This window comes from Ursus americanus, chromosome 18 (genome assembly GCF_024610735.1).
Source record: "Ursus americanus isolate L20-20 chromosome 18, mUrsAme1.1.p, whole genome shotgun sequence".
In the NCBI taxonomy this organism is placed as follows: Eukaryota; Metazoa; Chordata; class Mammalia; order Carnivora; family Ursidae; genus Ursus; species Ursus americanus.
Window position 1 is genome coordinate 9,975,642 of NC_142144.1, and position 14,359 is coordinate 9,990,000.

The following is a 14,359-nucleotide window of genomic DNA, read 5'->3' on the forward strand; positions in this document are numbered from 1 at the left end:
TACTTTTATATGTTAGCGAGCTATGTCTTTTCAAGGATGGCCTTACTAAAGTATAGGTGGAATGGTAACTAATACTGTGCTTAAATGCTGGTAGTCTTGCATGTTTAGGTCTGTCAACAATAAAAATGCAGTGAAATTTATTTTTAAATTGATTAACTGGCATTGAATTTACAATCATCTGCAGTATCACAGGATGGTTAGCACACACTTAAGGATCAATTCTACTTAGTCCTTCCAAAATGGAACACATTGCTTTTAGTTACGGCATCGATTCTGTTTGCAGTGAAGATTTTTCTTTCATGGTAATTTTTTAAACCTCTCGCTTTCTTGGAAGCCTGCACACAAGCTTGTGATCTTTTCTGCAGAGGACTGAGCATCTGAAACATGCTTTATTTTGATAGAGTCTTGCAGTTTTCTTGCTGGATCCTCTCTGAAGGATATCTGTGAGCTGTGAGACCATTTCAGCGTGATGTAGAGTCAGGGACTGCATCGAGGTGGTTCAAAATGAAGCTTGTTCTGGAGAGTTACTTCACTGTCGCACCTGCCAGAGTTTGGGAAATTGCAGTGCTTGGCTGTTGGTCCTGGCGTGGTGCAGTGTTGGGGGGCGCCAGCAGGTGTGTGGAATGCAGGACGCAGAGCCAGGAGAACCTGCCGGCAGGTGTCTGGCGCCTGAGATGCAGTTTCTACTTTCCAGCGCACGGTGGCGCTTAGGTCTCCCCTGTCGGGCTAGCTGTCTCTAAGGCACCTCAGCCGCCACCTGCAGTCTCAACCAAACCTAGGTGGCGGGATGTGACGGCCCGAGCGTCCAATCGACTGCCAGGCTTTCGGCCACACTGCGGCTCTAGCCAATGGGAGTCGGGGAGAGGCGCGGAGGAGGCGGGCCCCGCGGCATGCCAGGCAGAGGCGCGAGGCCCTCCTCCCGCCTCTCCGCCTACTCCAGCCTCCGCCGCCTCAGCTTCCCGAGCGAGCCCTGCGGCCGCCGGAGCAGCTCCCGCGGCGGAGCAGGAGCCGGATGGTCAGAGGAGCCCGGCAGCCCCAGCAGCCCCGGAGTCGCCTGGCCCCCAGGTGGGGCAGGAGCTGGGTCGAGGTCGGGGTTGGGGATGGGCTGAGGGCGCGGGAGCGGGCCCAGGGGCAGCGGCTCGGGGCCGTGAAGCATTCGGGGCTCCGAGACGGGAGGGGCGGGGGGTTCAGGCTGAGGGGGGATTTGGGGGCGTCCACGGGCGAGGGAGTGGGCTGGGCGGCGATCGCATCCTCGAGGCCGGATGAGAGGGGCGTGTGAGGGAAGGGACGCCAAGGGGTGAGGCTGGGGGCGCCGGGCCCGGAGGGGCAGGGCGCGCGCGCCCCGTGGACTGGCCGTGGAATGCGGGGGGCGCGGGGCCTTGAGGGGCGGGGCTCGGAGGGGCAGTGCACGCTCGGGAGGGGGTGGGCACGGGAAAGGGGAGGCCGGAGGGGCTTGAGGGGGTGACGAGGCAGACAATGAGTAGGTGGAGGTGGGTGGTTTTGGGGAGCGGGGCTGTGACGAATAGGAGCTGAAGATGGAGCGAGGGACCAGCAGGGAGAGCGGGGTTTGGGCAAAGCAGATATTAGGGGAACCGTGAGTCCCAGGATTGCCTGGTCTTGGTAAATAGGGGAAACAGAGCATAAGGCGTTTGTAAGGTCAGGTATGAGCTTAGCCAGCCTATGGTCCTAGAGGGTGGTACACTGAGTTTTTGACTGGCACAGTAGGGCCAGGAGATGTGTTCTTATATGTTACTTTTAGTTACCGTCTTATTTGTTTGGTTTGTAGACTGACTGGCACAGTGGAGAAACCACCTCGAAAACGGAAAAGCAGGTAAGGCAAAATGCCTTCCTATTTTGCTTCGTGTTTTTCCATTTGCTTGGCTACACCTATGCCATACTGCATAGTTATACATTGTCAGTAGATGAAGTTTCTTATTTAGCTCCTTTCGTAATGAATATAACTACATGCAAGATCTTTCTTTTGAGGAGTTCAAAGTACTACCTGTACCGTGTGTGTGTGTGTGTGTGTGTGTGTGTGTGTGTGTGTGTGTGTAAGGTTATATGGGAAAGAGACGTGGGTAACTGAGAAATTCTAGTTTTTTACTTTAGCTATAATTTCAACTTCTCCACCAGCTCTGTTTAAAAAGCTAGTGTTGGGGTGGAACGAGGGGCTGGCTCATTTGGTGGAGCATGCGACTCTTGATCTTACTTAGGGTTGTGAGTTCGAGCCCCACATTGGGTGTAGAGATTACTTAAAAATAAAATCTTCAAAACAAAACTAATGTTGGGGCATCTGGTTGGCTTAGTTGGTAGAGTGTGCGACTCTTGGTCTCAGGGTAGTGAGTTCAGCCCCACATTGGGCATAGAGCTTACTTTAAGAAATAAATAAAATGTATTAAAAGCTGATGCTCATTGAACATCTGCTATGTGCCAAGTACCATCTGCAGGTGCTTTGTATGTATTATCTTTTGTAATCTCCAAGCACCCCAAGGAGGTGTGTACTCTTTTTTTTTTTTAAGATTTTATTTATTTATTTGACAGAGAGAGAGACAGCGAGAGAGGGAACACAAGCAGGGGGAGTGGGAGAGGAAGAAGCATGCTCCTAGTAGAGGAGCCTGATGCGGGGCTCGATCCCAGAACGCCGGGATCATGCCCTGAGTCGAAGGCAGACGCCCAACGACTGAGCCACCCAGGCGCCCCAGGAAGTGTGTACTCTTATCACTATTTTGCAGAAGAGGGAACTGAGGCACAGAGAGGCCAAGATCACTCGTCTAATAAATAATGGGACCCACATCTGAATCCAGGCAGTCTGACTCCAGAGCTTAGGCTCTTACCCTTTATACTATAATGCCTCTAATAAAGATAGAGTGAAAATAGATTTTTCTTACTGCTTTTTCTTTTATCGTCATACTTAGTACATAGAGTCTAATAAATCAAACCACAGGGAAATAGAAACAGGGCTTAAGTAGTTTGCAAACAAGTGACTTACTACTTGAGTGATGAAGAGCATATATCCATCCCATAAACATTTTTATGTGCATTTCACATGTCAGATACTATATAGCAATTCTGTGTGGTCATGAGAAGATTTCTTCTGCACAGATGTAGGCGGTGGTCGAGAGAAAGTAAGCTACAGTAGTGAGGACCACCAGTAGGACCACTGTCATAGTTAGTACTTGGTAAGTTACTGATGTTAGTACACGGAATACCTCAACAATAAGTAGATAGGAAATGCTGATGACAGAAGTGCTACCAGCCAAAGGTCCTTTGTCATTCTGGGTTTGTATTGTTCAATATGGTAGCCATATATGGCCATAAAGCACTTGAAATACGGCTGGCATAGCTGAGGAATTGAATTTTAAATTTTATTAATTGTAATTAACTAAATTAAAAAACTGGTACTTGACTCACTGGAAAATGTTCAAGTATGTTTGGAAAAATTTGGGTATGTGAATCTACTTTTTCATCTGTAAGTTTTATGAAATCTATATACAGATCAGATATTTCCAGTGAAAATTTAATGTCCAAAGAAGATGTGCTCAAAGTAAAAATACACATGAGATTTCCAGTTAGTATGAAAAAAAGAATGTAAAATTTTTTATTACTAATTTTTATATTGATTGTATGATGAAATAATATTTTAGATATATTGAATTATATAAAAGTACTACTAAAATTACTTTCACTTTTTTTCTTTTTACTTTTCTAACATGGCTATTCAAAAATTAAAAATTATATATATGGGTTACATGACATGTTTTTTTTGGACAGATTTTAACTCATTATCCTACTGCCAGTCTCTTGCTGTGGCCTCCTGACTGCGTTCTCTACCTCAAATCTGTAATTCATTCATCATGCTGTGCACATTAGTCTTGTAATTCTCCTGCTTCAATCCTTCTATGGTTCCCCATTGCTTATTGAACATAATTCAGACTTTTTAGCTTAATGATAAAAAGAGACTACCTTTGGGGTGTCTGGGTAGAGCACCCAGTTGGTTGAGCACCCAGTTCTTTTTTTCAGCTCCTTTCATGATCTCAGGGTTGTGGGATCGAACCCCTGCGTTGGGCTCTGCACTGAGCGTGGAGCTTGCTTGGAATTCTCTCTCTCCTTCTCCCTCTGCCCCTGTTCTCCCTCTCTCTCTCTTTTTTGCCCCCCCCCAACCAAAAAAAGAGACTGCCTTTATTTCACTTCTGCTTGTCTTTCCAGTGACAGTTTAATACATGACCATGGAAATGCTCAATAATGGACCTATTAAATGTCTAATATTAAATGACTTAACTTTCTGGTAAATCCTGCACAATGGTTGAATTGCTAAATGTAACTCTATGTTCTATTTGCTGTTCCCAGAACTTATGTTCTCTCTTTGCTTTGGGTTTTTGCACATGATTTCTCTTTCTCTCTGGAATACTTTCTCCATGTTCCTTGGCAAGCTTCTTCCTTTAAGACTCTTAGCTCAAATGTCACATCCTATGTGTGGACTTTCCCACCCTCTCCTTCACCTATCTGCTCTTATGATAGCTTGTGCATATGCTTTGGGCTGCATTTGAATCCTAGCTCTGTCACAGACAAGTTGTGAGATCATATGTAAGTTAATAAACCTCCCTGAGCCTCAGTTCCCTCAGCTGTATATGGAAATAATAAGAGTTCAACCCTGGGGCACCTGGCTGTCTCAGTCGGTAGAGCAGGCAACTCTTGATCTCAGAGTTGTGAGTTCAAGCCCCAAGTTGCGTATAGAGCTTACTTAAAAAAAAATTTAAAAACAAGTCAGGCTCCCTGCTTAGTGGGAGTCTACTTCTCCCTTTCCCTGTGTCGCTCCCCCTGCTTGTGCTCTCTCTCTTTCTCTCTCAAATAAATAAATAAAATCTTTAAAAAAATTTTTTAAAAGAATAATTAAAAAAAAGAAGTCCAACCCTTAGAGGGTTGTAAAGTGCTTAGTATATATAGTGCCTGGTACACAGAGAGTTACACACTCAATTTTATGTTAAAAAAGCAGCCTTCAAATACCCTTCATTTCCCACCTCTTTTCTAAATGTATACAGGCTAAAGGATTAAAAATAAGGTATTAAGGCAAAGAAGAAATGAGAGAAGAATAATAAACCAGTGGCAAAGTTAGTATGTAGACTAGAAAATACTGTACAGTTACTAAAGATGGGTTCCATATTTGGCTTTGAGTTTTCTCAAACAAAGCAAAGAAGAAAATAAAGCTCAACTTCCAGATTCATGGTGTTTATAAAATCAAACACATGTGGTTTTTATTTTTTTAAGATTTTATTTATTTGAGAGAGAGGGAGAGAGAGCACGAGCGGGGGAGGGGCAGAGGGAGAAGCAGACTCCCCACTGAGCAGAGAGCCCCATGTAGGGCTGGATCCCAGGACCCTGGGATCCTGACCTGAGCCAAAGGCAGACGCTTAACTGACTGAGCCTCCCAGGTGCCCCCAAACGCATGTTGTTTAAGAGAAGTACAACTTTTTTTGATTGTAAGATTGCTCTTTGGGTTTTTTAAAAGATTTTATTTACTTGACAGAGAGAGTGAGAGCACAGGCAAGGGGAGCAGGAGACAGAGGGAGAGGGAGAAGCAAGCTCCCTGCTGAGCAGAGACAGCCCCCCCCCCCATGCAGGCCTCGATCCCAGGACCCTGAGATCATGACCTGAGCCGAAGGCAGACGCTTAACCGACTGAGCCACCCAGGTGCCCCTTGATTGTTAGATCTGAGAACAGTTTTTCTCACTGGTCTTCATCACACACTGTGATTATGTGTGTGTGGTGGGGAATCCCAATAATAAACATAGTAGTGAGTGTTTAAAGATTGCTTCTTATAATGCTCACCATTCCAGGTTCATGTAATGCCAGTGAACATTCTCCAAAGAGCTAAATCAGTGTGTAAGTATACAGCTCACCGATGACTTGACTTGGTTCAGAGATAAACAGGGATGAAGAAGCTGCAGGGATTCTCTTTATTCCCAGCATCTAGATGAGTGCCCGGCACTTAGAAAACAGTTGGTTGAATTATTGAATGAATGTGTCCTTAAATACTTCTCTATGAATATTATTTCCTTCTTTTAATTAAAAAAAGTTTTTTATTGTCTTTGTATTTTTAAGTTTATTTATTTATTTTTTTTTAGTAATCTCTCCACCCAGCATGGGGCTTGAATTTACAATCCCAAGATTAAGAGTCACATGCTCTTCTCACTGAGCCAGCCAGGCGCCCCTAAAACTATTTTCTTAATAATACTGAGACTTTACCTGCCTTTTTTCCTATTATCCACTCTCATTCACAGTGGAGTTTTCTGAGGCTACAGTTAGGAGTGATTTCACTTCTGAGGGCTAATGGAATGTTTGTTTCTGTAGTACTGTGATTAAAATTTTTCTTGCACAATCTAATATAAATATCGATGGGTATACTCACAAAGGTAGTTTTCAAGAGTTGTTAAGGGGCTCCTACGATCAACAAGTTTGAGAGCTCTGTGAGAGAACATATCGTGAGAAAGATGAAATTGTCCTTCACTCTCAATTCTTGGGATGCTCCTTTAACAGTAGGTCCCTCCTTGAGGCGCCTTTCCTTCCTTTGGGTGTTTGACACTTAAGGGTCCAGATTTGCTGCTGCTGGGAGTCCCCAGCATGGGCTTCCTGAATATTACTTCTTGTAACCAAGTTTTAGTAAGCAACAGGCAGCAATGAGTTTAGGCTTTTTATTCTTAGTCGAGAATCACGAGAGCATGTATTTTGCATGTCTGATTAGGTCAGACCCTGATCAAGTCAGGATTTGGACCTGAATGGACAGCCAGCATACATACATCACTGAAGAGGTCCTGTGGGCAAGACCATGATTTTTCTCAGAAAGCAGTTCTGGAATTGCTCTAAAAATAGCATACAAAATGACTAGTGAAGGCCCTAAAGATGGATTGTAAAGAAGGGATGTAATGATCATAGCCAGAAATTTTTTATAGCTGTTATTATCAGTTGCATACTTTGGTCATAAAAATTCTCAATATCAAATGGAATGACTTCCTGATGAACACTTCAAGATGAATTAATTGTTGAATTTGGTCTTAAGCATCCCTTGAGTTGGCCTGCTGTGTAGAGTTGTTGACTATTATGCTATATATCCTATTACAGTTGGGAAAATGGTTGCCAAAAGTGTCATTTTTATTTTAGGATAGTTGCTGTGAAGTCATTCTTTTTGATAGACATTAGTTAGTGGCTGAATTTTTTTTTCCTTAAGTTTTTGTTTAAATTCCAGCTAGTTGGGGCGCCTGAGTGGCTCAGTCGTTGGGCGTCTGCCTTCCGCTCAGGGCGTGGTCCCGGCGTTGTGGGATCGAGTCCCACATCAGGCTCCTCCGCTGGGAGCCTGCTTCTTCCTCTCCCACTCCCCCTGCTTGTGTTCCCTCTCTCACTGGCTGTCTCTCTCTGTCAAATAAGTAAATAAATAAATCTTAAAAAAAAAAAATTCCAGCTAGTTAACATATAGTGTAATATTAGTTTCAGGTGTAGAATTTAGTGATTCAACACTTACATACAATACCCGGTGCTCATCACAAGGGGACTCCTTCATCCCCATCACCTATCGAACCCAACATTCCCCCGCCCTGCACTCCCCCCACCCCCATTATCTTTTGAGAACATTCCTAGTACACACCAAGCTATAATAATGTTTAAGAGGAACTAAGATAATTTGAGATAAGCATTTCATACTCTACTCTTATTAATTCTTCCTGTATTTTTTTCCTCACTAAAACTTTTCTTTATCTTAGTACATCTTTGTATCCCTAGCACTGAGTCGGTGCTCAATAAAACTATAGTGAACCAGTAAATGAATTGGTAGCAAGAGGGAGTTAGTGTAGGTTGAGGCTTTAGTGGTCCAAAATACTGTGACACTATTTAAGGACCCTGATAAACTGTACTAGACCGAAAGGAGTTTTAAGATTAGGAAATTTGATCTCTACGTGGTTTTGGAAAATTCTGAAGACTTCAACATGTCTGCTTAATAACGTTTTGGTTATGAGAGTATCCTCAGATCCTGTCAGGAACAAGACCCGTTTGTCTGGATAGGATTCATGTTGATTAAATCTTTACTGTATGATTTGGGAGCTTTTTTTAGTGATGTGTTTAAAGCAAAGAGATATAAGCATTTCGATGGTATATGTAATTTGTCTAAATTACATTTGAATTCTAAAAACATCTAAATGCTCTCTAGTCCTGGGTCCCAGGGATATAGACACGAGTAAGATTTGGCCCTTGCTGGGGTAAAACTCATGTAGTAGTGGAGAAGGCAGACCCAAACAATGGGACAGTGTAATGACTGTGTATACAAAGGGTTTACAGTAATTGTGCATACCGGTAGTGAGGGCACTTTCCACAGACATTTCATCTAGGCCCTGGAGGTTTTTAGGAGGTTACTTTGGCAGTAGTGTGACTATTGAAATGACGAGTAGACCCTGGATGGACTGACTAATGATGAGGTCTTAAGTGAATTGAATTCAGGACCTGAACCAGGGCAGTGCCAGGTGTGGAAAGAAAGGTGTCTTTAATAGTTTGGGCCGTGGTGTCAGTTTTTAGAGATCAAGCAGTGATTCTCAAAAAGGGGCAGTTTGGCCTCCCGGGGGCATTTGGCAATGTCTGGAGACATTCTTGGTTTTCACAACTAAGGGCATCTAGTGGGTGAGGCCGGAAATGCTGCTGAACACCCCACGGTGTGTAGAGTGGCCTCCCACATCGAAGAATTATTCAGCTCAAATTGTCAGTGATGCTGCAGTCGAGAAATCCTGGACTAGAGTAGACTCCCAGCTCTTCCAAATACTGCCTTTGGGCTCAAGAACAAAGTGTAGATTTAATCTCTGAACCTGTTTGCCCTTTTGCAAAAAGCAGGTGTTGACAGTACTTCCCTTGGAGGATTATTGCCCCCCTCTAGTAGCATATAAACTGTGTGAGTGCAGAGATTTTTTTCTATTTAAACAATAGATTCATTGAAGTAATGAATGTAAAGTACATGATAACAGTTACCTGACATGCATTAAATATTTAATAAATGATACCTGTGGCTGTCATTAGTTTAAATATTTTTATTTTGCCTTTCCTTCTAGTCTTTTTACAACACATGTTGATTGAGGTATTATTAGTGTTAAAAAAAAGCGTACCAATTTTAAGTATGCAATTTGATGAGTTTTGATAAATGTATACAGTTGTGTAATCACCCACTTGTAATTACGATCTTGAACATCGCCATTGCTGCCCTCCCCACCCCCACATTTGCTCCTGTTGCCTTGCAGGCATGATTTTGGGAACCACTGATTTTTTTTTCCCTATTATGATAGCTTTGTTTTTTCTAGAATCTCATAGAAGTAAATCATTCATTAGATAGTCTTCTGTGTCTAGGTTCTTCCACTTGGCATAATGCTGTTGAGATTCATCCCTGCTCTTGTTCATAACTGTAGTTAGTTTCTTCTTATTGCTGAGGAGCAACGTATGTATATTTTTACATTGTGTGATTTTACCATAATTTGTTTATGCATTCACCAGTTGACAGCCATTTGGCTTGTTTGTGGTTTTTGGCTAGTACGGATGCGTCTGTTAAAGAACATTTGAGTTAAGTCGTTGGGCATACAGATATGTTTTCATTTCTCTTGAGTAGATAGAAGCCTACGAGTGGACTTGCTGGGTCTTATGGTAAGTGTATATTTAACTTTTTAAGAAATTGCCAGACTGTTTTCCAAAGCGGCTGTACCATTTTGCATTCCCGCCAGCGATGTTTGGGATTCCACATGCTCCATATCCTCGCCAATATTTGGTATTGCCATTCTTCTTCTTTTAAAAAGCTTTATCAAGGTATAATGGCATACAATAAGCCACACGTATTTAAAGTGTACAGTTTGATAAGTTCTGACACACGTATATACCCTTGAAACCTTCACCATTGCTTGCCATTCTAGGGCTGTATAGTGATGTATATCATTATGTTTTTAATTTGCCTTTAATTTGATCACGTTGTGCATCTTTTAATGTATTTATTTGCCCTTCATAAAACTTCTTTTGTGAGGTTTCTTTTCAAATCTTTTGTCTGTTTTTTATCAGTCGTTTGTATAGAGTTATAAGGGTTCTTTATTCTGGAAACAAATGTTTTGCAGATATTTTCCCCCAGTCTATGGCTTGCCTTCTTTTCTTCACAGTACATTTAGCTTGGGTAATAGGTCGGATGGCAACACTTTTAATCGAGATAGCAGAGACAGAAGCAAATTTGGAAGGGTAAGATTATGAGTTTATTTTGACTATATAGAGAGTTCATCATCTCTCACCAGGCTGGTGGAAGCATGGGTCTGGAGCTGAGAAGGGAGTAGGGCTTCAGATACAGAGTTGGAAGTCAGCAGTAAATAGTTATCCAAGTTATGCAAATGAACGAAATAACCGAGGGAGACCATCTTGAGCGAAATGTGAGGAAGAGTAGAGCGTTATAATAACATGGTGTGGAAATACACCAGTCTGCTTTCTGTTTTTGGCATGTTCTGTCTTTCTTTGCAGTATTATCTGTCCATTGCAGTCTTTCTGTGTATAGTCATCAAACAAGTCGCGTTTACCTCTGGGAGAGAGATCCCTATACTCTGTGGTGAGGAGCAGATTCTGGAAACCGGGTGAACATTTTCCAATTTACACTGAAACCCAGGAACATCCGCTAGAGAGTTTGCATACGATAGTGTTTACCTTAGTAACATCCCTACAGAAATGCAGTGGTTTCGGTCAAGCTGTTCCTTACAGCACGTGTCAGTGAAAACCTAGGACATACCAAAATGCAGTTCTGCAAAAACAGATTTTACAGGGCCCAAGATATGGACAAAGTGGTAAGCATTTTCATGGTAATATTTGACTCAAGAATAAAACCTAGACTGGCTCAAGCAGTGATTTTTTAAGGGTGTTAAAAAATGAGCCCAAAGATTCACTGGGACTAATTCAAGGGCTCCCTAGAGGGTAGGAGGAGGCAGAAGAAAGTTAAACAGCCTAGCCTCTGAGGCTCCACTTAGTCTGTTTGTCTGTCTGTATCTGTGTTTTTAATATGGAAAATTTCAAATACAGACAAAATTAGAATGCTACAGTGAACTTAAATTGTTCATCCAGCTTCAATAATTATCAGTTAAATCCTGTTTCATTTATATACCCTCCTGTAACTGAAGCATATGCCATACATCGTATTCATCTCTAAATACGGTAGTATGTGTTGTTGAAAGATAAGGACCCTTTTAAAACTCATTACCACGATACCATTGACAATAACTTAAAAATTAACAGTATTCCCCTAGTACCATCAAATGTCTTGTCAATGTTCAGATTTCCACATTTGGCTAATTGTTTTTTAAAATGTCTGTTCAGGGTGTGTGAGTGGCTCAGTCGGTTACACATCCAGCTCTTGATTTCGGTTTGGGTCATGAGATTGAGCCCCATGTTGGGCTCTGTGCTCAGCGGGGAGTCTGCTTGAGATTTTCTCTCTCCTCTCTCCTTTTGCCCTCCCCCCCCAAGTAAATAGATCTTTACAAAAAATAAATAGAAATAAAATGTCTGTTCAAATCAGGATTCAGGTCAGGTTTGTAGCTTGCAATTTGTTGATTAGATCTCAAGGTCTTTTAAGTCTGTAGTTTTCCCACTCTTTTCCCCGTGCTGTTTATTTGTTGAAGGAAGTATGTTTGTTATTAAGAGTTTCCACAATCTGGGACACCTGGGTGGCTCAGTCGTTAAAGCATCCTGGGATCGAGTACCACATCGGACTCCCTGCTCAGCCGCTCCTCCTGTTTGTGCTTTCTCTTTCTCTCTCTCTCTGACAAATAAATAAATAAAATATATTTTAAAACGTTTCCCACAATCTGAATTTTTAATTTATTAAAAAGTTGAGGTATGATTTATATACAATAAAATTTATCTATTGTAGTGTACAGTTTTATGAATTTTGACAAATGCATACAGTTGCTTACCCACCACTGCAGTCATGGTCTAGAACAGTTCCATCACCCCCAAAATTCCCTTCTGTCCTCACTGACCACTTGGCAGCCACTGACCAGTTTTTCCGTAGTCTGAATTTTGCTGGCTCTATCCCCATGGTATCATTTAGCATGTTTCTCTATTCCCTGTATGTCTTATAAAATGGTAGTTACAACTAGTTCTAGACCTTTGATGATTTCAGGTTTATTTTATTTTTTATTTATTTTGGAGAGAATACCTCATAGGAATGGTGTGTACTGCCATCAAGGCTCCTCCTTTTTTGATGTTAGGAACCCATAGTAATCAGTGTCTATATTTATAATTTCATTTGGGGTTATAGATGGTCCCATTGTGATTCTCTCATTTTTTCTTCATTATTAGCTAGATTACTTCTATAAAGAGAAGTTTCCCTGTTGACTCTAAAATTTTTTAAATTTTATTTTTGCGATTAACATACAGTGAAATTGTTTTTTATGTGTGCAATCCCATGAAATTTGAACACGTGTAGATTCATATAAGCACCACTGCAGACAGAGTACAGAACATTGCCGTTACCTCAAAAACCTCTCTTGTGCAATCCTGTTGCAGTCACCTCCTCCTTGCATCCCTGCTCCCTGGCAACTGATCTGTTCTCCTTCCGTTCATTGACTATTTGATTTTCCTTAAGTGCAGTGAGTAAAAGGAAAAGCAGGATAAATGCTTCTTTGTCCCCCACTTTTTTTTTTCCTTACCATATTTCAGTATGAGTTTGTTTTCTAGCAAACTCCAAAGGCAACTGGCTTGCTTGCTTTCTTTTTTGTTTTATGAAAAATATTATCAACTCATAGATTTGAACATATTTGATGAATTTCAATCCATTATGATTATTTTTCTTACTGATGTTCACATTGACCTAGCTTTACCCAGTGGAATCCTCTTTAAATTGGCTCCTGGGTTTTTGACACAACTCCAGTAAACTTTGATAGCTTCCTTGCTTCCTGCTTAGACAAGGTATTCCAGTCCCATCTTGTATGTTTCCTGCTCAGACCTAGAATTGGCCATTCTCCAAACAGACCTGTTTCTTCTGGCATCACTCTGTTTCTATCTGTTTATATCCCGAGACTCTATTTGAAAGAAAGGACTGCACAACCTAAAAGTATTTTGAAAGCAGTGAATCTAGAGGAATGGATTATATATTATGTTTTTCAATAATCCTTCATAAATATATTTATAAAATTTAATATTTACATTTATGATAAATGTTGAGTAGCACACAGTTGGGAGCTATATTTTAGGTTAAGATCTTGAAATACAGGTAATCTATGATGCTGAGTATGGCTGGATCAATTGAGAGATCAAGTGACCAGGTGATAGAATTGATTTTTTCTTCTTTATGGAAATTATGGATCCCTAACCTAAGTGGATGGGTTTCCCACAAGGCCAGGATTTTTCTGGGTTGGGCGGGGGGTGGGGAATCCCAGGCAGAAATACATGGATATATATAACTAATTGCTTAATGTTTTATATATTCTCTAGAAGAGTATAGCCTGGAAAAAATTGTGGGTAATATATTACTAATGGAAAAACCTTGATGTTTTGATGGAGTAATCTGTTTAGAACTTTCTTTGAAGCTACCAAGATTAGGGATGCCTGGGTGGCTCAGTCGGTTAAGTGTTTGCCTTTGGCTCAGGTCACGATCTCGGAGTCCTGGGATCCAGTTCCGCATGAGGCTCCTTGCTCAGTGGGGAGCCTGCTTCTTCTGCCTGCAGCTCCCCCTGCTTGTGCTCTCTTTCTCTCTCTCTCTGGCAAATAAATAAGTAAAATCTTAAAAAAAAAAAAAAAAAAGAAACTACCAAGATTAATGAGTTGTGAATTAGTAAGTTAGTAAGTTAATTGCCTATATAGTAGGGCTACGAATTTTTAAAAAGATTTTATTTATTTATTTATTTATTTAGGGGGTGGCACACAAGCAGGGGGAGGGGCAGAGGGAGAGGAAGAGGGACAAGCAGACGTTGCACTGAGCAGAGCCTGATGTGGGGCTCAATCCCACTACCTTGAGATCATGACCTGAGTCCAAACCCAGAGTCGGATTCTCAACCAGCTGAGCCACCGAGGTGTGCCAGTAGGTACGAATTTTATTTTACAAAATTAGATAACCAAGAAATGTTACAATATTTTAATTCCTTCACATGAAATTAAATCCAACCTTGGGACACGTGCCCCTCCCACCACCAATCCACCAAACTGATGAAAAATTCAATCTCAGTGACTAAGAATGGGCATCCACCCCTCTTTAGGGTTGTCTAAGAATCTGAGAGCCTTATGAGGAGCTTGGCAAAGGCTGAAAGGTAAATTTTCAGCCCATAATGGCTGTGACTGGTAAGAATGTTGTCTGAGAGAGTATGGTTCCTTGATGTTTGGT

The 14,359-nt window shown here is 41.6% G+C and overlaps 1 protein-coding gene across 1 annotated transcript in view; it reads left to right on the forward strand.

Moving 5' to 3' along the window:
• Positions 1-848: 848 nt before the first annotated feature.
• SCAI (suppressor of cancer cell invasion) overlaps positions 849-14,359 on the forward strand; it is a 128,530-nt gene continuing 115,019 nt past the window's right edge. The window contains 3 exon segments of the mRNA XM_045790955.2: positions 849-936; positions 939-1,065; positions 1,787-1,831. Coding sequence (XP_045646911.2) covers positions 849-936; positions 939-1,065; positions 1,787-1,831 — 260 coding nt within the window.